Genomic DNA, 26,876 nt, shown 5'->3' on the forward strand with positions numbered 1-26,876 from the left:
ACTAAATCTTATATTTTACTTGAATTTCTAAAGTAAAGTATTTATTGCATTTTATGGTATGTTTCATACATTTCTCCAAAGATCAGCATCTCTGATAACCAAATAGTTAAAAACATGTTCTATTTAGTACATCAGGGTGTTTTTTTTGTTTTTTGTTTTTTTAACTAAGTATTGATACCACATGACATTAAGAAATTTAATTTACTTATTTATATGGCTTTTATTTATTTTATTTATTTGTATGTTTTTCTATACCAAAGTTTGGTACAAGCCTTCACTCCGGTTTACAGATATAACAACTATTACATTGAAGATCATAATTAATATTATGAATTAACAGATACATTTAGTAAACATTTAACTTTGCTAACGGTAGCATGGTAACATTTAAATTTACTAGTGGTAGCATGGTCATATTTAACTTTACTAACAGACATGGTAATACGGACATCTTTAATTTTAGTAATGGAAGCATGGTCACCTTTTAATTTTATGCTTTTATGGCTCAGTTTTATAATTTAATAAAATTTTTATAAATTTATAATTTTTATACAATTTTATAAATTTTTATAACTTTATAAAATGTTATAATTTTATGACTCACTTTTCCAAAGTTAAGTTCAAAACAGGGAATGGCAAATAAAAATTATTGTAATATAATAAAACGTAAATGAAAACATACAATATCATAAAACACCAAAATAATAAAATCCAAAAGGCAATAATATATAAAATGAATCCATCAGCTAACCCAGGGGTATGCAATTCTGGTCTTGGAGTGCTATAAACAGGTCTAGTTTTCAGGACATTGTCAATGAATGTGCATGAGGTATATTTGCATGCACTGCTAGTAGCCCTTTGCACTGGGTGTACACATGCAACCACTCCCCAATAGGCAGACAATTGTACATGTGCTGCTCAATGCAAAAGAGTGAATAGCTGTCTGCATTCTCTTTTAATTCAGAAAAGTATTGAAATTTCCAAGCAAGGGACAAATACAAAATTCTAATGAAATTGTCTTTCAAATTCAGCCAACACAAGTTTTCTACTAACCTTTCAGAGAGCGAATGAGAATTCTGCACAGTTATAACTTTAAGCAAAAGAGAAACCATACAGGAAAGAGAAGTCTACCTCCACAAAGTTAGGGGAGTGTATATAAGAGAAAAAGAGGTGGGTTGGCTGAGAATATAAACTAAGGTTCAGGTTCAAAGCAACAGATTCTATATAGCCAAAGCTGACACTACAAAACCAGCAAGAGACTTTGAAAATATAATCAGAACATTTAGTAGGCTGCCGGGTTTTGTCAGATCTTTCTGTAAAAAGCAGCAAAGAGAATGAGCTCTGGTAATCAGTTGGTTTTAACTAAAAGCAGTTTTGAATATTGTATCCAGGGACCCCATGTAGAGAGAAACTACTAGTAATTAGGGACCTGGTAAAAATTAAGGATCAATTTTGTTGGTGCTTGGCTGGGATGCTGCTGCAATTCTCATAAGTATCACTTTTAAATCAGGTGGACTTAAACAATTTTGTAAACCAGAAATTACATAATTTGTTCAATGTCTTTTCTTTAAGATTTCTCCAATTATTCTGAATACTGTAATGACTATCATGGCTGCCCTAAGACCAAAGACAAAGGAAGATGATGCTAATAAAGGAATGCCAAGTGATCCCAGAAATTTGTGGGATGTGAAGACAATAAATACTTGCAATAACTGGTTTCTAGGAGTTGATTCGGCTGAAGAAACAACAGAAACTTCCATGAGTTCTGGACAGACATCGAAAAGGCAAAACTTTGGCATTGATGTGCACTCAATTCAGTGCACCTTGGAATGTGGTTTGGGACATCGTACTGTGCCATTATTGTTAGCAGAGTCCATTTTTAAAGGAACCATCAAAAACTGGACATCGCTGATGAGTGTAGCTGCTGACACTACGCTGGAGGTATGGTGAGAGAATTAAGGGACCTTGAAATATTGCTGAAGAGAGACTTATTTAGATGATCCCTCTGCTAATCTACAGATAACATATAAATTGAGATATAAACATAACTGTTAACATTAACAAATGTTCTTTGAATTTTATTTATTTATTTATTTTTATTATACCGAGTTTCATGATATGAATCACATCAACCCGGTTTACAATTAACAATGTGAATAACTGCAGAGAGTAACATGGTAGAAACATTTCCCAATTCGACATCAAATATAATAAGAAACTTAACAAATAAAAACATTGTAACAATATTTAGGATGTGAGGAAGTTACAAAAAACAAGGAAAAATAACTAGGATCTGAAAGGGGAGGAAATTAAAGAAAGAATATTAACATTTTAGCCAACTGTATCAATTAATAAATATGTATAAAATTATAAAATATAGATGGGTAGGAAAGATTGACCAAATATGAATTGTAGTGAAGTATAATAATATGTTGTTGTCACTGCGTGTGAAGTTAGTGGGTTTTTGTTACAGTTCACTTTGATAAGAGTTATCAAGAGTTCAGTTTGATAAGAGTTTTGTTACAGTTCATTTTGATAAGAGTATTAATAAATTAGTAGTAGTAGTAACATGAGAACTTTGGGGATGAGTTGGAACATTGTATTACATAATGAGCTTCACTGATGGGTTTCATTCAGGGCTAGATTTAGATATAGGCAATTACCAAGGCACCAAATTTAAAAAAATTGCCAAATACCCATGCCAAAGAAGAACCTGCTTCTGTTTGCTTGTCAACAGAACTTTAAACAGATGCTACCTTAGCACTCTTCCCATGGGTGTCAAAATCTTAAATCTGGCCCTTCTTTCATTGATATAGACAAAACTGAGTTCCATATATGCTCATTTACATAAGTTTGGTCACTCCTCGTGTTTTCCTGGCAATATCTTTTTGCATATTCCTCTGTAGTGTAAAGCAGCCAAGTCTGCATTACACTACAGAGGCACAAGAATGCTATAATAGGAATACTGAACTTTTCATTTCTATCTGATAGCATTGTGCCTGGCTTTATATACATATACTCCTCCCATTGCATCTCTCAAACAATTGATTTATAAGGCAAAAACCTTTTTAAAACAGGAAAAAACATCTTCCGGTTCATAAGAATCTTTCTGGGTGATGCATCAAGCTGCAATGGTGCTCTAACATGCGTTAAAGAGAGATTGCAATATGATGCATGACCCCACCCAAGTTGTCTCTTCTATTACAATGACCACCTATGTATGTGATTTGCATACATGAATAATGAAAATGCATGCACAGAAGGTAATTAATAGGCAATTTGCTATTAATTTTTTATCATGGCAGACTGAGAATGTGGTCAGCCACGATAAAATACCACCTTGTCACATTTAAAGTATCGGGAACCTTAAGAAAAATAAAAATGTTGCAGTAAAAGGAAAGGTTGAGCGGGGGTCAGGGTTGACCCCCAGCTCAATTTGGGGCCACCACTTGAGGCAGCCCACGCTCCTCCATGAAAGAAACTGAACATTTATGTGTGGCGGCATCTCCCCAGTCCCTTCAAATTTTTAAATAAAAGTAATTGGAGGTTCAGAGGTTCTTAACCCCCACCCCAATAGACATTTCCATTCATTGAGGTACAGTGTACCCCCTCTGCCCCAAAAGATCTGAAGTCCAAAAAATTGAGTTCAAGGAATGCTGCCCACCTCCTGACCCCCTTCCGCACCCCCCCCGAACCTTAAAATGAAGAATCTGGTTCAGCATTGGGACCGGGGCACCCCATAGCACCCTGCCCAGTTGACACCATTTTTCAGAATGGCGCCAAGCTGACCTTGCTGCTGTTCAGTGATTGGAGCAAGGTGCAGGGATCAGACCTAGGCCTCATGGGCGGGACTGGCAGACTGGATGGGCCATATAGTCTTTCTGCTGTCCTATTTCCAATGTGTCCAAACTAAATATTATTGTCTGCCAACAAAATATTAGGGTAGAGTTAATACAGTCATTTGATTAACAAATATTTGAAAAAGGACACTTTTGAGATTACTAAAATCTTTCTTAGTCAATATATCTTGTTTCATAAAATTGTACCTCAATAGGGTTCGATATGATGCCTCAGCATCTTAACTGTGTTACATGGAGTTATGCTAAGCAATATAATTTGGGGCATATGTACAGAGAAAACAATTTTCAAAGCAGTTTGTCCAGGTAAATTTCCTGTGCTGAAAATTGCTTTCCCTTTAGCATCACAAAATAAAGCATGCATACTATTCACCACAGCAAAAAAGGTTGAGGTAAATATGTGAGGGGGTTTAATTTGATATCCCCGCACATACTTTACTACGCATACTTTGCACTTGTTATACAAAAGTACCTGTTGTCCCCACTAGCCCTGAATTTTCAAAGGGAAGCTATAAGCTCCCCACAGGTTTGAACATTTAACGCCTAAAGGTTTGCATGCATGCTAAATCTGTTTAAAATGCACTTGTAATAGGCTGTTTAGTAAGGTGCTAAACTTGGGTCAGAGGACATTAGTATTTATGTGCTAAAATTAGTGTATACCCAAATGTAAATGAGGGAATATCATATGCAAATTAAGCTTTATCAGACTTGAGGTAAATAGCATAGTATGCCTTCATACGCTGTTTACCATGGGCTTTCTAAAGTCTAAAATGTAACTTTTGCTTCAGAACAGGAGTTAATTTTTTTTTAGTGCGCATGATATGTGTTGAAATCCCTTTATACTAACCATCCTAAAGAGGAAGGGAGATTGCCATGAAAGGATTTAATTCCATACCCCTATAAAGCCTGGTCTGTCCCCTCCCCCACATGTGTCAGATGAAGGCACAGGCATGCCAGTACTTCCCAGTTCTGCTTTCCCTTGACAGAAGAGCAAATGGTCTCAGTGGTCTCCAGATTGACATCTATGCTCTCTTACCCTGACTCATCAAAGGACTGCAGTGCTCAGCCCCCCCCCCCAACTCCCACCCTTCACACAGCAGATTAAGGTCCCCTGCTGCCCCAACACACTCCTCCCCAACATACATACATAATATTAAAATTGTGGACCCTTGTGTTGGGGTGAGGTTGATACAACCTACTGTGGGAAGGTCCTGTAGGTCCTTAACACCAACTGGCGGAGCGGACAGTGCAAAGATTGAACTGGAGCTTCGCCTTTACCAGTCCCTTTCCCCTCAATTGATCCTTTAGGTTCTGGGGGCCGACAGGTCTCAGATGGCAGTCTCTGAGGTGTATGCTGAAGAGAGGCTCCAGAGTCTGGCTTTGATCTAGGCAGGTGACGAGCAAGGATGGTCAAGTCACAGGCTAAGATCAGTACTTAGAATCAGTCTGAGGGCAGGCAGGCTGAAGACAAGGACATGCTTGAATGAGACTGAAGACGAGGACAAGGCTGGAAACGCAGGAGCAGCAACTTGCACTCTTGACAAGTCGACTCATTGCTGAGGCACTGGAGTGTTGCACGGAAGGGGTTTAAATACACGGCCATCTGATGTCATCAAATGGCACCAGCCTACGTTTTTTCCGTGGGGTTTTTAAATGTTGGTGCGGCATGCCTAGAAGAGGTCCCAGTGGTCAGTGGTGTCTCTGGCCATGAGGGCTGATAGAATCTTCAGGCCGCTCAAAGTGATGAAACTTTGGGACCGGCTGGCAAGAGGTGAGTGAGCCGGCTTGTGGGGGCAGCCTGTGAGCCAGCAAACATAACAGTCCCCTCTTTAGGATCTTGTTTTTGGAGGGAAATTGTCTATGGAATTTTTATTAGCTGCAGTGCCTTGAGATTGGTAGCAGGCTCCCATGAGTTTTCTTCCAGGCCAAAATGCTTCCATGCGATGAAGTACTTCGATTTTTTATGTATCTTGCGGGAATCCAAGATTTCCTCCACTTCAAACTGAATGTCCTCCTCCACTGTTACCTCCATGGGCATGGAAGGCTTCCTCGAGGGCCATGAAAGGATCAAAGGTATCAGTAGCGAGACATGGAAGATATTTTGGATCCTTAGTGAACTGGAACATTTCAATTGATAAGAAACGGGGCCTAGCTGTCGTTGGACTGGGTAGGGTTCAATGTATCATTGCATAAGATGAAGCGAAGGGACCAGGAGATGACTATGCTGGGTGTTCAACCATACCAGCTCACACTCCTTGAACTGTGATGTTGGTTGACATTTGGTATCTGCGTTTTTCTTGGCTCGGGATGCTGCCTGCAAAATCAGTTATTTAGTCTGGGTCGAGGCAGGCCATGGGGCATTCCACAGTGAGAGATATCAGAAGTGGTATCCGGGTGCTGAAGGGCAGGGCCCTTGGCCAAAAGCTAGTTTAAGCTTTTGAAAGGCTTCGACTGCTTCCGGAGGCCAGTTTCTGGTTCTCTTACCTTTTCATGTTAAAGCTGTGAGTGGTATGGCAAGGGTGGAGTATCCATGGATAAATAGCCGAAGTTGGCGAATCCAAGCAACCTTTGTAGTGTTTGTAAGCCTATTGGCTTGGGCCATTCCAGGATGGCCTACTTGCAGGGTCCATGCTTAGTCCTGTACTGGAGTTGATCTACCCCAGGAAAAGTAGCTGTCCTTGCTCAAAGAGACATTTGGCCAACTTGGCATACAAATGATGTTCGTGTAAGCGCCGGAATACTTGTTTTACTTGGGATTTATGGGTAGACAGAGACCAGAAAAGTATAGTATTACAGAGGAGTATAGGAGGTCCCTGAAAATGTCATTCACCATTTTCTGGAAGACTGCTGTGGCATTGCAGAGACTGATGGGCATTAACACTAGGGAGGGACACAGTTTTTGGTAAAGGCGGACCCCGGAAATCTAATTTAGTAAAAACCTGTGCTCCCTGCAATTGATCAAACAGCTTGGATATCAGCAGTAAGGGGTGTTGATCCTTTTTGGTGATAGCATTAAGACCTCTGTAGTCTATAAGGAGCCACAGGGTTCTTTCATTCACTACAAAGAAGAAACTTGCTCCAGCAGGTGAGGATGATTGATGGATGATTCTATTGAGATTTTCTTGAATATATTCACTTATAGCCTTGGTCTCAGGCTTGAAGAAGGGGTACATCCTGCCTCGCAGATGGTCCATGTTGCCAGGGAGGAGTTCAAGCTCACAGTAACAGGAGCAGTGTGAAGGCAGTGTCTCATCCTGTTTGGAGAAAGCGTCCAAATATTCCGCATATTGAGGTGGTAGCCCGGTCTTAGCAGCAGTAGCGGTGATGGGAGTCAGAGGAGTGACAGAGGCAAGGCAGGTAGAAGAGCAAGGTGGCCCCCAGCAGGCCAGTTCTAGTGAAGCCCAGTCAATGATGGGCTGGTGCTTTTGGAGCCAAGGAAGTTTCAGGATAATCGGATTGACTGCTCAAGGTAGGAACGTGATGGTCTCTGAATGAAGTAAGACAGTGTGAGACGTGAGAGGAATAGTGCAGTCTGTGATTCTCCTGGGAGGAGGTCACCATAGACTGAGGAAATAGTAAGCAGTTGAACCAGGGGAACCATGGGTATATGGTAGTGTGACACTAGGACCTGGTCGATAAAGTTTCCCCCAGCACCGGAGTCCAAGAATGCCTGAAATACGAGGTGGCCTTCGCCTTGGGAGATTGATATGGGGATAAGCAATTGGGGAGCAGTGGAAGCCTGGTCTAGGTTTATCTCTCCAGTCAACCCTAGGCATGGAAGTTTCTTGTTTTTTTCTGGGCAGTTAGCTACCAGATGTCCCTGGCCTGCACAGTATACATAGGCCCAGTTGTCTATGGCAAGATTTTTGTTTAACGGTCAGTCAGCTGTGACACAGTTGCATGGGCCCTTCCTGAGTTTTAGGTTCAGAGGGACCTAATCATGGGTGGAGAGAGGCCGCTGGGAGTGCTAAGGAGATGGAGTGTTTTTGCTCACATATTTTTTCCTGGAGTCTTCAGTCTATATGCCCAGCCAATGCGATGAGGTTATCCAAGGAGGTGAAGTTCCAGAGCTGCAAGCTCATCCTTAATGGGACCTGCCAGACCTTGATGAAAGATGACTGTGAGCCCGTCTTCACCCCAGTTAAATTCGGAGGTGAGAGTCCTGAATTCAATCGCATATTCTAAGAGGATTTGGAAGCCCTGGTGGATCTGCAACATATCAGTTGTTCAGGTGATGAACTTTCCTGGTTCATCAAACATGAGGTGGAATTCATGGAGAAAATTTACCAAGTTGTGGAGCATGGGGTCTTCATGCTCCCGGAGGGGAAAGGTCCAAGCCAATTTGGTACCACCCAAGAGGGAGAGGATGTAGGTGATTTAGGTTGATCATCTTGGAACATTACAGCTGAAAATGCACCCGGCATTGATTGAAACTGCAGCATTGCTTGGGATTCCCCTTAAAATGCGGGCGGTGGTGGTAATTGCAGTAATGGCCTGGCGGAGGCAGGTGGCACCTGAGGAGGAGAGATTGTGTCTGTGCAGGTTCTCACCTCAGAGCATCCACTGTGACAGCTAATTTTTCCAGAGCTGTAGTAACTTGATTGACTACTTGCTGTTCCTGTAAGTGCTGTGCCAGGCCTGGTATTGCTTGGAGTGATGCCTGAGATACCGGGTTCATGGCCTCAGCAATCTAGTTGGAAGATCCTGTGGGTGCTTACTACCAACTGGTGGAGTGGATTGTGTAGAGACTGAATAGCAGCTTTGTCTTTACCAGCCCCTTTCCCCTCGGGTTGAGCTTTGGGTTCTGGAGGCCAACAGTCTCTGAGATGTATGCTGAAGAGAAGCTCCGATGTTAAGCTGTGTTGAGGCAGGTGGCGAGCAAGGATAGTTAGGTCACAGGCTAAGGTCAGTACCAAGAATCAGTCCGAGGGCAAGCAGAATGACGAAACTGAAATCGAGGACAAAGCTGGAAATGCAGGAGCGGAAACTCTCACTCCCAATAATTGACCCATTGCTGAGGTACTGGAGGTTTAAATACCTGGCCATGTGATGTCATATGGTGCTAGCCTGCAGTGTTCCTGCAGCGGGGCCTTTACATGTTGCCGTATGCCTAGAGGAGGTCCTATCAGTCAGCAGCGGTGGCATCTCAGGCCGCGTGGGCTGGCAGCATCTTTGGGCTGCACAAAGTGGTGAAACTTCGGGACAGACTGGCGAGAGGTGAATGAGCCAGCTCATGGAGGTAGTCCATGAGCCCACAAACATTACATATATAGCACATAAGGACCCTAGCAGTACCTACTGACTTCTTAATCCTTCCCTCTTCTCCCTGCAAGTAGACCAAGTACTGCTGCATCATCAGTGAACCTCTTCCTTTCCTCTGAACACTAATTCAAAGGGCTTGATATTCCTAACAGACCATCCTATCCCCTTTGGACCCGAGATCAAGTGGCCTTTGTACCTCAATCAACCCTTGCTCAACCCAGTAGGTCTGCCCTCTTCCTATCCTTTTCCATGGGCATGCAAAAAAGTAGTATGAGAGGTCAGTCAGTAGCAGATAAGCTGTGGTGATCTTCTTCTGATCTCCTAATGATGTTATTGGAAGGGATGAGGGGATCTTTCAGGAGAAGGAACAGGGCAATCAAAGTATGGATGTCCATTGATCTCAGTCCAGAGGAAGTGTGTGGGTGGGGTGGGGGGGAGGGGGTCAGTTTGGGCTGCCAGGGAGCTTGATCTGCTGTGCTGAGGGAGGGGGTCCATCAGGTCTTCTGAGGACTTTGATCTGCTGTGAGGGTAGGGGAGGAATTTGGTCAATTAGAATGCCTCTAAAGAAGCTGCATTTTGGCAGTTGTACTCTGATATTAAATGCATCCCACAATAACATGCCTTTTAGCGTGCTTCCTAAAAATATTTAGCACAAAGCTTTATTTAATGGACCCTCAAGTGACTGTTCTGACATAAAGAAAAGGAATTTAAAACTAGTTGCTTTGTAAAATACTGTTGCAAAAAAAATATTAAAAATCAGCATTAGTTTGAATCTGTAACTTGGCTTGTTTGTTTTTTTGTTTTTTTTCAGGTTCATTATTACAATGAAAATTATGCTGTGTGGGAACCACTTATTGAACGAGTAGATGGAGGAAAAAGACAGTGGAATCTGGAACTTGAAGTATGTGAACTTGGTAGCAATACATCAAAATGCTTTAACTGTAGTAGTCTCTAATACAAGTTTTAGCATTACTGCCTTTGATAAATCCTCTTTTATGAAATTGAATACATCTAAACAAATTTGCAAGCTATACTGAAGCTGTTTATCATGGTCTCCTTTTTCTTTCTGCATTGCTGGAGATTTTTTTTTTTTTAGTATGTCAATAGGTCAGTTAGACATGTAACATTTTTTTTATATTGTCTGAGTTGAAAATAAGCCATGTTTTCAGAAACGTTCTCCCATTCTGTGTATATGGTCCAACATTTTCAGAAAAATACTTTTTATTGAAACAAGTTCAATAATACATTACCTGCTAACTGTTGAGATGAATTATGAATGGAAAAAGGAATTGCATTGTAAGAGGGAACTGAGAGTATTAAAATAGATTATGGGGGGGGGGGGGGGGAATGTGTTAGCTTGCTGCTGGATGGACACATGAGAGAGCTGTCATCTGAGTAATGAGCCAAACATCTGTAAGACCTGCAGGTAAAATTACTGTCGCTAGCAAATATCCCAAGAGAACTGTTATGGCCAGTGGGTTCATTAGGACAAATTGAAAGTGTTTTTTGTGACATCACAGTCCAAGCAGGACCCTCCATCACCAAAAAGAATGACTGGTAGCAAGGAAAGCAAACCTGAATCCTCCCGTACCATGATCATGAAGGAGCTGCAATTCCTAAAGGTACTATTGATGCCAATAATAAAAAAATTAGAAAAGAGATGGCATCCCTTTTAGTACAATTCTGTTAATTTAAAAAAAAAGTGAAAGAATTGGAGGAAAGGACTTCCTTATTGGAAGCTATTATGACACTGCTACAGGACTAAGTCTAAATTATTGCTGAAGTGAAAGAACTTTGAAGATATAAATAAAAAGTTGGAAAAAGAGTGAGAATTTTGGGAATTCCAGAGGAAATAGAAGGCAGTGATCCATTGATATTTATGGAGATGTTTGTGCCAGAGTTACTGGGAGTTTAGTTTATGAAGAATCTTGAGACTGAAAGAGCACACAGAATACCTTCCCATAACACCAGTAACAAAAATTCATATTTTGAGATATTCTCAACTATTGGAAGTGCTGTTAAAAGTCAAGGTACTGGCACCTGTAGTGTGAGATCAGAAAATTGTGATTCTCATGTATATAAAGAAAGTCACAGCATAGAAAAGGAATACATTTCTGGTAATGTGAGAGCAACTAAGAAATATGAAAGCAAGATTGGAATTGTCTACTCAGTAAGGATGAAAGTCCCTGTGAATAATAACAAAATGTTTGAGGATCCAGAAGAACTACACAGTTATATCGATTCTCTTTAAGAAAAAAAATGGAGGCTGAAAGATAGAGAATATGTGAGAGTGACAGTACGTTTGTGTACTATAATCCTGGCTATTTAATTTATATTCTGCTTTTCAGGCCCTTTAAAACAGATTACATTCAAGAGCTTGTAGATATTTCCCTATCCTCAGAAGGTTTACCAGTTGTTTGTACTTGAAGCAATGCAGGCTGAAGTGATTTGACCAAGGTAACAGAGTGGCAATGGATTTGAACCCTGGTTTGCAGTCTAGGCACACATTTTTTAGTTATATTGTAATTGGGAATGAGTCGTGAATGTGTTGGGGTTTGAGTGAGATTATTTTTATTACAACTGGGCTAACTGCAGAAAATGTGTAAGTACTGGGAGGTGGTTCATATAAAGCTTGTATAAATTCAGAGCTTCAGGTCTGCAGGCAGATTTATTATTGCGAACTTTGAAGTCAGATTGTGTATAATGTATTTACTGTGGAAACAAAATAGTCTTGTAGTCCAATCAACTGCAAAACAGATAAATATGGCTTCAAACAATGAAAAAAGCACAACTTAAACCAGGCCTTCCTGCACAACTCTACAGTATGTTCTTTAAAAATAAAGATGTGTTCAAGGTAATTCCTAAACTTGTAACTACTTACTTATTAATACAATTTATAGCTTGCTTGGTTTTTAAGAGGGAGCCATCAAAACCAGCCTGCACCACTGAGAAATAAACTTGGTCTTTACTATTTTGAGGCATTCAAAGCCATCTTACTAGCCTTTATCCAGGCAGAAATAGCCCAAAAACATTCATTAATAGTACATGTAACTGAATTTGTTGCATTATCAATAGAGCAATAAATCTGAAGGGCACTGGCACAACTATGGAACAAAAAACAAAGGATCTGATATCTGAACACTAGAAGCAGATCAAACATTTAAATAGTTTAGAAGATAAAATTGCTCCCTGGGTGATCTCACAATCTAGGGGATAAGAATGGGGGTGCTCAGCTGTCCAAGAAAATAATCTAATAATGGTTTGTCAGGAAAGATCTGAGCCATTGAGTCTCTGCACCTCCGAGACAGAGGACCATAGGTCTGGTTAGCAGAATCTCATGGTCCACGGTGTCTGTCTAGCCACAAGTTCAAATCATCTAACATGCTTACCAGAACTGTTTCAGTGCTAAATTTAGCCTGATTGGTATGGGTCAAGACAATTATTAGCAAGAAAATCTTCCTACTGACACAGAACAGCTTTCTCTAACAATTTAGAGAGAAATGACAAATTACCGACTGGCCTGTAATTTGAAATCTGCTTAGCATTGAAAGTAGTCTTTTTCAGCAGAGGTTTTATTACAGCCTGTTAAATGAATCAAGGAAGGATGCTCCCTCAATGACGTATTGATAATAGATGTCATAGAATCAATGAGGGTAAAACATTAAAATGCAAAGTAAACCAAGGTGAAGATTTAGGGCAAGAAACTAAACAAGTTTGTACAGCTACTAATTCTTCAATAACTCAAGCTAAATAAGCATCCCATTCCTATATTTGTTCAGCTAAAGACCCTCTGGAGTCTAAATTTGTATTCTCAATTTTATTTAAAAGATATCTGTGTCTAGCTTTTTCCTGAACTTATTTCTGTGATGAAGAGCAGAATCATTAAAAAGAGCAGATAACCCTTTGCAACAGAATAATCTGACCAACAGAAATAGGTGGGCCCAGGCGGAATCGCCGAGCCCATCCCTGTAACGGACGCGCCACCCGAGGAAGTGCGGCGGTCCGTAGGAGGACAGGAACGGGGGGGGCCGAAGGAAAGAGAGAGTAGGGCGTCATCGGCAGGCGCCCGCGGCGCCGGCCGATGACGTAAGGGCTCCCTTAAAGGGCCGCCGCAGAACTGCGGCCGCCCTTTTCGGTGAGAGCCGCCGCAACGGAAAGGACAGCCGAGCAGCAGCAGCCTGACCCTCCGGCTCCCAGGGTAAGCAGCCTCGACATTTTCGGCAGCACAGGACATCGCGGCGCCCCCTCCTGCAGGTCCAGCTCCCCTTAAGCGCCGCCCGTAGCCCCTGACCCCGTTACAAAAAAAAAAAAAAATGAAGCCAGCGGCCGCCCCGGCACCTCCGCGCTGCGCGCAGACCCCGGGCCGAAAACGCGCCGACCCCAACCACACTGCCCCCCCCACGCTGCGGAAGAACGTCCAGCGCCGAGGCCCGCTCCCAGGCCGATCCCTGGCCCTGGGCCGACCACGCGGCGAACTGAAACATGCAGCCCCACCCCAGCGGCAAGGCAGGCAGCCAGGCCCGGCCCACGGCACCACCCCGGCCCTCCCTCCCGACCTCCCGGCAACCCTGTGGCATCACTCGTGGCCATGCCTCCTCCTGTGCGGGCTCCCCACACCCAGCCCCCGGACGGGCGGTCCCGCGCATACAGAATAGATATTAAAAAAAAAACAAAAAAAAAACCTACAGCCGCCGGCAGCCTGTTTTTCGCGCCAATATGCCCGGCCTGCCCCCCCCTCCGGGGAGCAGGGGTTGTCACGCCGCCCACGCCCCGGGCGGCCTGTTCGGTCCGTCGCCCGCCCCCCAGGGCTCCGGGGCCGGCACACGTGCCCAGCGCTCCGGTCTCCACGCGGGCTCCGCTCCGATCCCAGCTGCCGGAGCCCACAGCCCTTCCCCCCCATCACAGTCGAGACAACATACAAAAAAAATAAATAAATAAATAAAGCGATGCGAGTGTGGTTGTTCCTTTTTGTCTGCTTGGCCCGCATGATACTTGGGGCCGCGGAGCCCCCCCCCCCCCCCACGGAGCAGGACGAACTGCAGGCCGAGGGGGAACTGAAGGTAAGTGATGCATGCTCGGACTGGGTGGAGACGGAGGGGGGCGGTGCATGCGGGGTGCAGGTGCGCCATAGGTAGTCAGTGGGATACAGGCGCAGGCTCGGGGCATAGTGAGGCGGTTCGGTTGCGGGTGTCTAGTGGGGCAGCCTCATGATGGATAGCAGGGGTGGCCGTACCCGGCGCAAGCATTAAGCCCGCGCCCCGCACACATGGTCATCCCGTGGAAGGCAGGGGGGGGACTTAGCTCAGGAAGACAGCAGGGTCGTTAGACGGCAGAGCTCCTAAGAGTAAATGTTAAAAGGCCCACACAGTAAGATGGGGGGGGGGATTAATGCGTGTGGCGTACGGCTGGGCCTGCGCGTGCCGTGCGTATCTTATGAAGGGCCCAGCCTAGGGGTCAGAGCACTGGGCCGAGAACCAGGAGACCAGGGTCAGAGCCCTGCTGTTGCTCCTCATGACCTCGGACAAAATATTATAACACAAGTCCGTTTAGATCACGGCCATACAGAGAATGGTACAACAGGGACTATGCGCATCCTGGGGGCCACGTGCAATAAAAAAAAAAAAAAAAAAGTTCTGCTTGATTATGTGTTTTCTCTGCGCTTAAATAAAGAGAGCCGGTTCCGAACAGAATTGTTGAAGGGTTAATAGTAACAACGGCACACTTTCTTGTAGTATTCGTAGACACAGCATGCCATCCCGCAAAGCAACAGGTCGGTCACCGAGGACCAAGAATATGGGTCTCTCGCAACGCGTGACAAGATCCAAGGCAGCGGAGAAGGGCATCAACGCAGGGGGACCAACGAACCCCAAGCCGGCAAGGCAACAGAAGACCCGCGGCAGGAAGAGAACAAGAGGGGAGCGAGGACGGAGCAGAAGAGTCGACAGCAGAGAGCCAACCACCGAAAAATCCCCGCCTCACGGACAGGAGATCGACCCGACTAATAAAGGGGTCGGGGTGGAGGCAGCAGAGAACGAAGTTGCAGATGCCACCAACGTAGAGCAGGGTAGGGCGAGCCAGCACGATATCACACAGCGAAGTTATAGAGAACGCTCCCCGAACTACATCAGATGGACGGGCGAAGAATGCCAGGGTAACTCGCCAAGACATAATACTTACCAAGAAAGCGAGTTCCATCCCCACAACCAATACGAACGCAATTATCAAGATGAGTACCCACGTGCGGGACAAGGAAGCACAGGAAGGGACCGTAGAGGAACGCTACACTGGAACAACGGGGGACGTAGGCGCGAATGGAGAAATCAAGATAGATACCCATATGGGAATCCAGCGACAAGACAGATGTTCGAACACCAATACCGCCCCGAAGAGCGGGATTGGGAGGAACCTCCCCGGCAATCTTCACATTACCAGGACTATGATTCGGGACCAAGACCATACCAGCGGTACTCGCGACCTACATGCAATGACATGGGAACAGGACAGAGTACGGATAGCACAGCACCAGCAGGGTTCAACAGGACCAGTAGAAAAACGACTCAAGCCAGAGGCGAAATTCTAACGCCGCAAGACGGACGAAGGAGGTCGGCGAGCAGAGAACGCGACCTAGATGATCAACCATCTACAAGTCAAGCGGCAATGCAACCGTCGTCCCAGGAACGAATGGTGGGTGAGTGTTGGAACAAAGAAGGGGGCACAGGGCTCAAGTCTCCACAGTACGGAGCAGAGCGTTCAGGGTCACGAAATAGCTCTAGTTCAAGGAAAAGGAGTCATAAAACAAAGCGCAAGCGCAGGGACAGCACCAGCTCAAGCAGCTCCTCGAGCTCTTCTAGCTCATCATCCTCCGAGTCTAATAGCGACCAGCGAGAACCAAATAAATTGAGTGAAAAAGACTCAAGAGGTCCACCCGCGCTGACGACGTTATCCGAATTATGGGAGGACGTGCCCAAGCGACTAAGAAAGAAAATACAAAGAAAAAAATACGTAGATATCTTTAGCATACTATTGGGAAGACGCAAAGCTGAGGGGCGCAAAAGGTCAAAAACAACGCACAACAAGGATAAGGAGAGGAAAATACCGAAGACAATAGTGAATTGGTTTATGTCATTCTTATACATGGTCAGCGTAGTCGGTAGGAAGGATTCAGCACAATACGGACCTATGCTAGCGTACGCAGTCAACATCATCAGAGCGTATCAGCAGCACGGCGGATGGTCGTGGCTGAATTACGATGAGCAGTTCCGGGATAAGATGGAGGAGAACCGCTTTATGACGTGGGGCACTCAGGACGTCAGTCTTTGGATTCAGCATATGACGTGCAAAAATACAGAGCCAGGATCGAGAGCCAGGAACTCGCGAAGACCTTCTCCTTACAGAGCCGCAACGAAGGCGGCATCTGCCCATGATAACACCTGTTGGAGGTTCAACAAAATGGTATGTACATTTCAGGACTGCAAATTCAAGCATGTTTGCACAATTTGCGCAGCCCCACACCCGATGATAAAGTGCAACAAAAAAGCACCGCCGGGGAGTAAGGCCAATCCATGAGAAGCTGCAATTCGAGAAAGCACCATCACCAATACAACTAGAAGCGTTGAAACCATGGCTCCAGTTGTATCCAAGCAAGGACAAGGCAATAAAAATCTGGCAAGGGTTCAAAGAGGGGTTCGTTATCCCATTCCAGGGACAAATACAAGGAGAAAACACCAACAACTCTACTTCAGCAAAGAAACACGAGGACATCGTCCTAGAGAAGTTACAAATGGAATTAGAATTAGGAAGAATAGCAGGACCCTTCATTTGGCAACCATTCCACCGCATGTTCCTATCGCCATTAGCAGTAATCCCGAAGAAAGAAAAAGGAAAATTTCGGCTCATCTTAAATTTATCATTCCCTCCGGGAAGGTCAGTAAATGACCACTTGCTGCCAGAGGACTGTACGGTGCAATACGCCTCCTTTGATTCAGCACTAGCCCTGCTGCGGACGTGCGGACGAGGAGCCTTGATGGCGAAGGCGGACATAGAGTCCGCCTTCAGGCTGCTCCCAGTGCACCCAGATAGCTTCCCGCTGCTCGGGTTCACATTCAACAACCAATTCTATTTCGACAAGTGCATGCCCATGGGATGCTCCATCTCATGCGCATATTTCGAGCTCTTCAGCTCGTTCCTGCATTGGGTAGTAGCAAGGAAAGCCGAATCAAACAACATCATTCATTACCTCGACGACTTTCTATTCGTCGGCCCACAAGATGCCAACACATGCGGCAGCCTGCTAGCGGATTTTCAGTCAATCACCGCGGAATTAGGCGTGCCACTAGCCAACAACAAGACAGAAGGCCCAACAACAACGATATCATTCTTAGGAATAGAATTGGATTCCAAAAGAATGACAGCGAGTCTACCCGCAGAAAAAGTATCGAAGCTGCACAACTTGATCCGGCAATCGGGTTCCACAAAGAAAATAACACTTCGAGACGCACAAGCACTATTAGGAACACTGAATTTCGCTTGCCGAGTGATCCCGATGGGAAGAGCGTTTATGAGAAGGCTGGCGGCAGCAACCGTTGGGATAAGGAAGCCACATCATTACCTGCGAGTTTCAAAAGAAATCAGAGACGACTTCAGAATTTGGAAATCCTTTCTGGACAACTACAACGGAGTGTCACTCATTCAAGATTCCCCTTTATCCAATCGGGACCTCGGCATACAAACAGATGCCTCAGGTGGATGGGGATTCGGTGCACTGTGTCAAGGGGCATGGTGCGCGGAGCCTTGGCCGGAAGAATGGAAAGAGAAGGGTATAACAAAGAACATTACTTTCTTGGAACTCTTCCCAATATGGGTAACGCTAGTGCTCTGGAGCAAAAAACTAAGAAACCGACACATCATATTCTGGTGCGACAACCAGGCGGTCGTCCACATCTTGAACGCACAATCAGCAAAATGCGCGCTAGTGGTTACATTACTGAGGGAAATAGTGCTACAGGCGCTGAGACACAACATAACCATAAGAGCTAGACATGTACCAGGGACATTGAACGGCGCGGCTGATGCGTTATCCCGTGCTAAATGGCATTTATTCCACAAGCAGGTCCCGACAGCAGACGAATCAGCAACACCAATGCCGGATCAATTATGGCAAATTGGTCGGACACAACAAAGGACCTGCTCCGAAGATCCGTAGCAACGGCGACTTGGACCTCCTACTGCAGAAGCTTCGAGGTCGTATCCAGTTTCCTGCGGGAACTCGGCTGGAGAGAAGGACCAGCAAGCGAAGTGCTCCTTATCAAATTCATTGATTCAGCGAAAGAAAACGGGGCATCCAGGAACACGGTCATCAAGCGCCTGGCAGGAGCAGCATTCTTTTTTAAGGCCTTCGGATGGGGGGATCCCACGAAATCATTCCTAATAAAGAAAATGTTGACGGGATGGGCAAGGAAGATCGGCCCAAACAGAGACAGCAGGCATCCTATCACACACCACATGCTGAAAGCGATATGGATAGCGCTAGCCGAAATCTGCTCATCCACATTCGAGACCAAGTTATTCAGGCTCGCTTTCTCACTGGCATTCTTCGGAGCGTTCAGAATCAGCGAATTGGTGGCCCGCAACAAGAAAGACAAGGGAGGGAACGGGCTGCTGCGGAAGAACGTCCAGTGCACAACGGAGACCCTCAGTATCACAATAAACAGATCAAAGACCGATCAGCAAGGGAAAGGAGCGACATTACATCTCAATAGAGTAGTGGGCTGTAAGACATGCCCAATCTTCAACGCAAAAGAATATCTAGCCGCCCGCCCAGAAGGAGGAAATCATCTGCTTATACATCGCGACGGATCGCCACTGACACGATTCCAGTTGATAGCAGTACTGAAATCAGCGGCAAATAAGTTGGAGTGGGACACAGGGAAGTTCAGCTCCCACTCATTCCGAATCGGGGCGGCGACAAGCGCAGCGCAAGCCGGATTAGACAAAGAAACAATTAAGAAGATCGGAAGATGGAGATCGAACGCGGTTGACACGTACGTCCGGTTGGACAAGGTTGCACCCACCCGAATTAACCAAACCTGTTGATTATATTTTACAGAACAACAGCGAGTACAGAGGGCAGCGTGGATTATTGGCCACTCATACGTAAGATGGGCAGCCAAGAGAGCGATAGGACGAACGTATGGACAACACCTCGGTTTGGCAATTCAAGGGTGGACTGTCACATGGCATGGAAAATCCGGCATGCAATGGAAACAATTATTGCCCTTGTTACGGCGCCTGAAAGAAACCAAGGCGGCGCCAGAGGTGATAATCATACACCTGGGGGGCAATGACTTAAATTCCTTAGCATGCAAAAGTTTAATACAAATAGTAAAAAGAGACTTAACCATAATATCCGCAATCTACCCGAATACCGCGTTGGTCTGGTCGGAAATCATCCCAAGGCCTAAATGGAGGGACTCTAAATTATGGAATAGAGGCAGGAAGAAGGTTAACAGGCAGTTGGAAACATGGACAAGTAAGGAAGGTTTGCATCAGATCAGACATCAATGGGCAGAAGACGGGTGTCAGGGCTTGTTCCGAGAGGATGGCATACATCCGTCCGACATAGGATATGACATATTTAATAATATGTTACAAGACACCATAGAAGCAGTGGGTTTAAGGAGAGAAAAGGCCGCAGCTAGTTAAGTAAGTGGGGGAACGCGAGGCAAGGTTACACCTACCTCGCGTTATGGCGGTTACCCGGGCCGGTTGACTATATGATAAGGGGTGCTGGAGGCAGCACCAGATGACGCGATAGCCGTCAGCGCCAGGGGAGGCGCGGAAAAGGCGGTGGCGCAACAAAGCGCACATGGCGGGACTCCCTGGCGGAGAGAGGTGACGCCAGGGGGGCCCTGGCTAAAAGACGCCTGGCTACGTACGGCGGGCAGTCAGGGGAAGCACATCGGCTCGGGTATACCAGGGAGTTTATTCATGTGTAAAGGAATAAAGCTGCGGCCTTTTTGTTTATACCAAATAACAGTTGTGGTGTGTTTATTTGTGTCACGGGTGTGAATTTTAGAGAAATAAGCAGGGAAAAAGGGGGGCAGACGAGAAAGGAACGCCAGATACTAAGCGAGCGAGTGGTGGCTGCTAACGTTATAGATTATCCTGCCAATCAGCTGTATAAATTATAGCTAAATTCTGATCAAATAATTCAGCTTGAGAAATTTTTTGGCAAGCTGAGTTATTTGATTTATATAGTTTGAAATATGAATGAGCTCCTTAGCATGCATTTTGCATGGTAATGAGCTCATTTAAATACGCATGGTGCTGGGGCTCATATAACGCAAGATGTTTGAAATATCTCGCATTATTACCATGCTAGGCCATTTACCACATGAGTGAATGAAAAGCACTACTAAGCACCAAACACTTTTCCCCAACCACTTTTCTGGTCCTAAATTTAGATTTCTAATCAGTCTAGGAACCTAAATTTAGGAAATAGGTCCTAGTGAATTTTTTAATAGAGCCGATTTAGGTGTCTCGTGCCTAAATAGGCACCTAAATACTTTCATAATTAACCTTTGTATAAATTGTGATGTTTGAAGGGTTTTTTTTGTTGTTGTTTATCAAATGAGTCACTATCTTATGTATTCTTGGCTATATCTATTTTAGCAGATCATATACAATGGTTTTGCAAAAAATTCATTTTGAATTACCCCATCTTATTTCATACTATGGTAAAACATAATTTAATCTAAACATTTTCAATACAGAATAATTAGTGTGATTTGGAATGTTGGAAGTAGACTAGGCTACATTTTTGCTTTGTGGGATTGGAGGATGCTGATTCTTATGACTGTTAGTTGTTTTACTTGGATTGTAGACTTCGACCAGTTGGCTGATGTCTAGAGAATAATTATAGAATGGACCCACCTTCAGACATCTATATAAAGAACATATATGATTGGAAATGTACTAGAGAGAAATCCCTAAGTGATGCAGCAAAGAGTCCTCTCCCAGCAGAAGTATTTTAGGCCCATGCTGATTTGAATAACTTACATAGAAATGACGGTAGAAGAAGACCAAACGGCCCATCCAGTCTCATACTTATGTTACTCTTGGCTCTTAGTAACCTTTTGGTTCTATTTCCCTTCTACCCCCACCATTAATGTAGAGAGCAGTGTTGGAACTGCATCTAAGTGAAATATCTAGCTTAGTTAGGGGTAGTAACCGCTGCAATAAGCAAGCTACACCCATGCTTATTTGTTTACCCAGACTATGTAATTCAGTCCTTGTTGGTTGTTGTCTGTATATAGATCCACTTTTCTTCATTCCCCACCCTGCCATTGAAGCAGAGTGCTATGCTGGATATGCATTGAAAGTGAAGTATCGGTCTTTCTCCCCTGCCGTTGAAGGTGAAGTATCAGGCTTATTTGGTTTGGGGTAGTAACCACCGTAACAAGCAAGCTACTCCCTGTTTTTTTGTGAATGCAAATCCTTTTTTCCACATTTCCTCTTGCCGTTGAAGCTTAGAGCAATGTTGGAGTCGCATTAACTGTGAATATGTTTATTGAATAAGGGTATTATCTCCGGGTAGTAGCCGTCCTTCCCACGAGCCACCCACTCTTCATTCACATCCTCTAGACTTTATGGATCCACAGTGTTTATCCCTCGTCCCTTTGAAGTCCTTCACAGTTCTGGTCTTCACTTCCTCCGGAAGGGCATTCCAGGCATCCACCACCCTCTCCGTGAAGAAATACTTCCTGATATTGGTTCTGAGTCTTCCTCCCTGGAGCTTTAAATCGTGACCCCTGTTCTACTGATTTTTTTCCGACGGAAAAGGTTTGTCATTGTCTTTGGATCATTAAAACCTTTCAAGTATCTGAAAGTCTTTATCATATCACTTCTGCTTCTCCTTTCCTCCAGGGTGTACATATTTAGATTCTTCAATCTCTCCTCATAAGCCATTCGATGAAGACCATCCACCTGTTTGGTCGCCCTTCTCTGGACCGCCTCCATCTTGTCTCTGTCTCTTTGGAGATATGGTCTCCAGAACTGAACACAGTACTCCAGGTGAGGCCTCACCAAGGACCTGTACAAGGGGATAATCACTTCCCTTTTCTTACTCGATATTGCTCTCTCTATGCAGCCCAGCATTCTTCTGGCTTTAGCTATCGCCTTGTCACATTGTTTCGCCGACTTCAGATCATTAGACACTATCACCCCAAGGTCTCTCTCCTGCTCCGTGCACATCAGCCTTTCTCCCCACATCGAATACAGTTCATTCAGATTTCCACTCCCCATATGCTATTAAGTTCACTTAGAGAATAGCCACTGCCATTAGCAATGGTTACATGGAATAGACTTAGTTTTTGGGTACTTGCCAGGTTCTTATGGCCTGGATTGGCCACTGTTGGAAACAGGATGCTGGGCTTGATGGACCCTTGGTCTGACCCAGTATGGCATTTTCTTATGTTCTTATGTTCTTATGCAATACTCTGCACTTTTTGGCATTGAATCTCAGCTGCCATATCTTCGACCATTCTTCCAGCTTCCTTAAATCCCGTCTCATTCTCTCCACTCCTTCCGGCGTGTCCACTCTGTTGCAGATCTTTGTGTCATCCGCAAAAAGACAAACCTTACCTTCTATCCCGTCCGCAATGTCGCTCACAAAGATATTGAACAGGACCGGTACCAACACCGATCCTTGTGGTACACCGCTTAAAACCGCTCTCTCTTCAGAGAGAGTTCCATTTACCATCACACATTGTCTTCTGTCCGTCAACCAGTTTGCAATCCAGGCCACCACCTCGGCACTCACTCCTAAGGTTCTCATTTTATTCACCAGTCTCCTGTGCGGGACTGTATCAAAAGCTTTGCTGAACTAATCCTTCCTTCACAGGTGTATAAAACTGGAGGCAGTGGACTCCAGGGAAATCTAGAATGTCTGTCTGTTTTGCATCAGTGACCAAGATTTTTAACAATTATTTTAGGCTGGTGCCTAGTGCAATCTTAGTGCTCTGCCATGCAGATCCTTAGCGATTTTACCAGTACAGTGGTGCCTTAAAAACAGAAGCAAGCTGACACCTCTCTGGCCAGGGCTTTGACTGGGCAGATTACCAGAAGCAGTGTGGAGCAGAGGAAGCACCTCTCTTGCTTTAGACATACTTCATGGTTTTATTAAAAACATGAAACCTGAGGCTGTGAATTCCAGAACTTCAGCCAAACTCTGTTGTCTCTGTCATTAAAATTAAAGAAAGGTTAATGTAGCTTCATTTGGAAGGTTTACAGATGCCTGTCCACAATTCGTTGCCAATGTAGGAAACATGGAATTTTTCCCCAGTGGCTGATGTGAAACAAATGCTTACTTCCTCACCCTGCCACTTAAAACAGTGTCCTGCAAAAGAAGAGATAGATTGCAGTTGTGCAGCTTGAGAAACAGTTGCCAGCCTCAGTGCATGAGGAGAAAATATCTCAGGATCTTTGGCCTCAGCCTCAACCTGATGCAACAAGTTCCACGAAGGGGAAATGGTGCTACCTCCAGCTCTTCATCAGCCATCGCTGATTCTCAGGTCCATATTTATACAAAGGAAGAATCACAGAACCACCTCAGTTAGTGTCCTGGTTTGCAAAGAGTTTTCAACAAGCTGTTTCAGAAGTTGCTAAATGGTTTTAGGGAGATACACAAGAGAGGACACTTGCCAGTATCTGCATCAACTACCTATATAGTACACTTGTAAAATAGGTGCTGTGAGGAAAGATGTGGATTCCCTACAGACAGTGACACAAGCAGATCTCTAAAAATTCTGCCAAAAGCACAATGATTTGAGTAAAATAAAAACCAGCAAACAGAGCTTAGTTGGATTCATCTTTCAAATATGTTCCTTATATCTTAAAAACAAAAGAACATGAGTTCTATAAATGACAGATTCCTCTACTATTGTTTGACAGACTGTGGACTAGATAACTCCTGCTATTTTATTGTAATTAATATATTTGTACTGTAATCCACCTTGATAAGATTTTTCTGGAAAGGCAGAACATAAATCTGTGAGGTTAAATTAAATAATACACCCTGGGGATCCAAACAAAAAGGCTTTCCTGAATTCTTTATGAAACAAACATGCATCCGTTTTGTAGGCAAGTTGCAATTGGCTACAAAGCCACATACTAAGATAAAATAAGAAATGTTGAGCAAAGCAGGACAATTGGTAGCTCAGCAAAGCCTGAGAAAATCTGATTCTGTAATAAGTTATCCTGGCAATCCTTGCATAGAGCTTTCTGATGAATCAATAACTTCTGAATTTTGAAAGCTGTGAACAGTAAAGTTGAGCTCTTCAGCAAACTTGTTGCTTTAATTTTGTTTATAAAAAAAAAAAAATGTTTACAAATGTGAAATGCAGATTTTTCCAAATATGAATCTCTCTGTAGTGAGCCAGTCATCTACCTAATTGTTATTAGCAGCCTCCAGTTCTGTAGGCTTGATGTTAACTTTCAGTACTCTCTTCCATGCTGAATCTATATATATGTATTAACTGAAAAACTTTCATAGCTTAAAACATTTTGGGTTTTCAGTTTCCAGGGCAAACTTGTATTCTGCTATCCACCTCTTTCCCCCATTTCCCTACCCCCAAATAAAAAAATAAACACTTTCACAAAGCAACACTTATAATTGAAAGCCCATATCACCATATAATAGGGGAATAAGAGGTGTCATTATGGACAACAGAAGCAATAACCTATCTTTAAAAATGTTATTCATCAACTGCATTGGTCCTGTGTGTCAACTTGTACCATTAACTGTTAGATTGCTTATTAATTTTTAACAAACAGGTAATGCAGTAACTGTACTGGAGGGGATAGGTAATAAAATGATTTCATTGACTTTAATTGTGCTGCAAGTAGCTCTGTGTTGCTGCTTTGTAGTTTGTGGGTTAGCTTTCAGCACATCATGTACATAATAGAATTCAAAACATTTTCTGGATAATTGAATGTGAATATGAACTTATTATTTTTTAAATGGTTAAAAGGTTAGGCCATACATTTTGTGATGTGCCAAAAAGGAAGTTACAAGTCAGTAAAGGTTAATTGCAATTGAAAATCACTGAAATTCTACTTAATGAAAATGTTAGTTGAATGGACAATTTAATGGGAAAGTTAATTATTGTGCATGTTCCCTTTAGATGAAGACTAACCCTGTCCAGGATAAACACATGATTCCCGGAGATGATTTTGTAGTCCATCCTGACCCACAGACTGCTATTAACATTTCTTCAAAGGACACAATGAACATTACAATATCTAAATGTTCTCTTGGTGTGTTCAGTAATTTAGCCAAGGTATAGTAATAAGATTTTTTTTTTTTTTCACAAAGCTGTTTTGAAAGTCTGTAAACTTTATAAAGTTTAATTCTTTAAAATTCTGTATCTAATATGCATTTCTATGTATATGGTATTTTATTTGCTTTTGCTTATGTAAATGCTAGTGCTTACACTATTTTCCTACAGTTATATTTCAGCAAAAGTTTAATTTTATTGTGTACTGTTTTCTTAATAGAAGATCGTTTGGTCTTTATTTTTGTACCTATGTCATGTTATGATTTTTTTAACTTATTTATGTTTTTGTGGAACCCACTTAGAATCGTGGATAATGTAGGGTACACATTTTTTTTTTTTAATAAATATTGTAGAGTTTGATTGCTTGTTGTTTTTGTTAGTGCATTGCACTATATATGTGAAAACCCAGACACAAAATGTAAGCAAATCCTCTACCTGCTCCATTCAGGTTTCCTCATGCTTCCCAGTAAGCACAATGCAGCCAACTTGCTGCTTCCTTGGGCTGCAACTGTCTCTCAGTGAAGGTTGCCCAGTGTTTCATTACATTTCTCTTGCTGCTAGGGATCCTTTTTGTTTATCCCATGGCCATTGTGGCATTCATTAGTATTAGCATAATAGTTAGCTTTATTGAGAGAGCCAAAAAATTTAGTGGGTATAGAAAATGAAACAAACATTTAGATCTAAGGTTAGGCCAAAATAGGGTTGATGTATATGGCACTGGAAGTTTGAGTTGGCTTTCAATGTAGCTTTCTGTGCTTTAACTGAAGCATTTGTTGTGGAAGATCTTGTTCTGTTTTTAGTGATTTAGTACCTCTCTAACTGGCCGATACAGTAAAAACCGTGGGAGAGCCGGCGCTCCGAGGCGAGTGCCCGCTCTCCCGACGCGCGCCCAGGCCACTCTCCTGGGCGCATGATCGCGTATTTAAATGAGGGCCCGCGATAAAAGGGCCCGCGATAAAAGGGCCCGCGATAAAGGGCCCGCGATAAAGGGCCCGCGATAAAAGGGCCCGCGATAAAAGGAGGCGTCCCTAGCACCTCCTTTTTGACAGAAGCGGCGGCTGTCAGAGGGTTTGACAGCCGACGCTCAATTTTACCAGCGTCAGTTCTCAAACCCGCTGATAGCCATGGGTTCGGAAAACTGACACTGGCTAAATTGAGCATCAGTCTTCCAACCCGCGGGCAGATTTTAAATTTTTTTTTAAATTTTGGGGCCTCCGACTTAATATCGCTATGATATTTTTTTTCTGTTTTTTCTGCTTTTCTGTACACTTTCTCTGTGCCGGCCGAAATTAACTTCTGCCTTTGGGTAGGCGCTAATTTCTGAAAGTAAAATGTGCGGCTTGGCTGCACATTTTACTTTCTGTATTGCGCAGGAATAACTAATAGGCCCATCAACATGCATTTGCATGTTGCGGGCACTATT

General features: G+C 43.7%; 1 protein-coding gene across 4 annotated transcripts in view; it reads left to right on the forward strand.

The window, feature by feature from the left end:
- VPS13C (vacuolar protein sorting 13 homolog C) overlaps nucleotides 1-26,876 on the forward strand; it is a 483,673-nt gene that overhangs the window by 289,900 nt on the left and 166,897 nt on the right. For all 4 annotated transcript variants that reach the window (XM_029575527.1, XM_029575524.1, XM_029575525.1 and 1 more), the window contains 3 exons: nucleotides 1,573-1,941; nucleotides 9,931-10,020; nucleotides 25,301-25,456. In XM_029575527.1, coding sequence (XP_029431387.1) covers nucleotides 1,573-1,941; nucleotides 9,931-10,020; nucleotides 25,301-25,456 — 615 coding nt within the window. The remainder of the gene's footprint in view (nucleotides 1-1,572; nucleotides 1,942-9,930; nucleotides 10,021-25,300; nucleotides 25,457-26,876) is intronic.

The sequence above is a fragment of the Rhinatrema bivittatum genome, chromosome 13 (genome assembly GCF_901001135.1).
Source record: "Rhinatrema bivittatum chromosome 13, aRhiBiv1.1, whole genome shotgun sequence".
Taxonomy (NCBI): Eukaryota; Metazoa; Chordata; class Amphibia; order Gymnophiona; family Rhinatrematidae; genus Rhinatrema; species Rhinatrema bivittatum.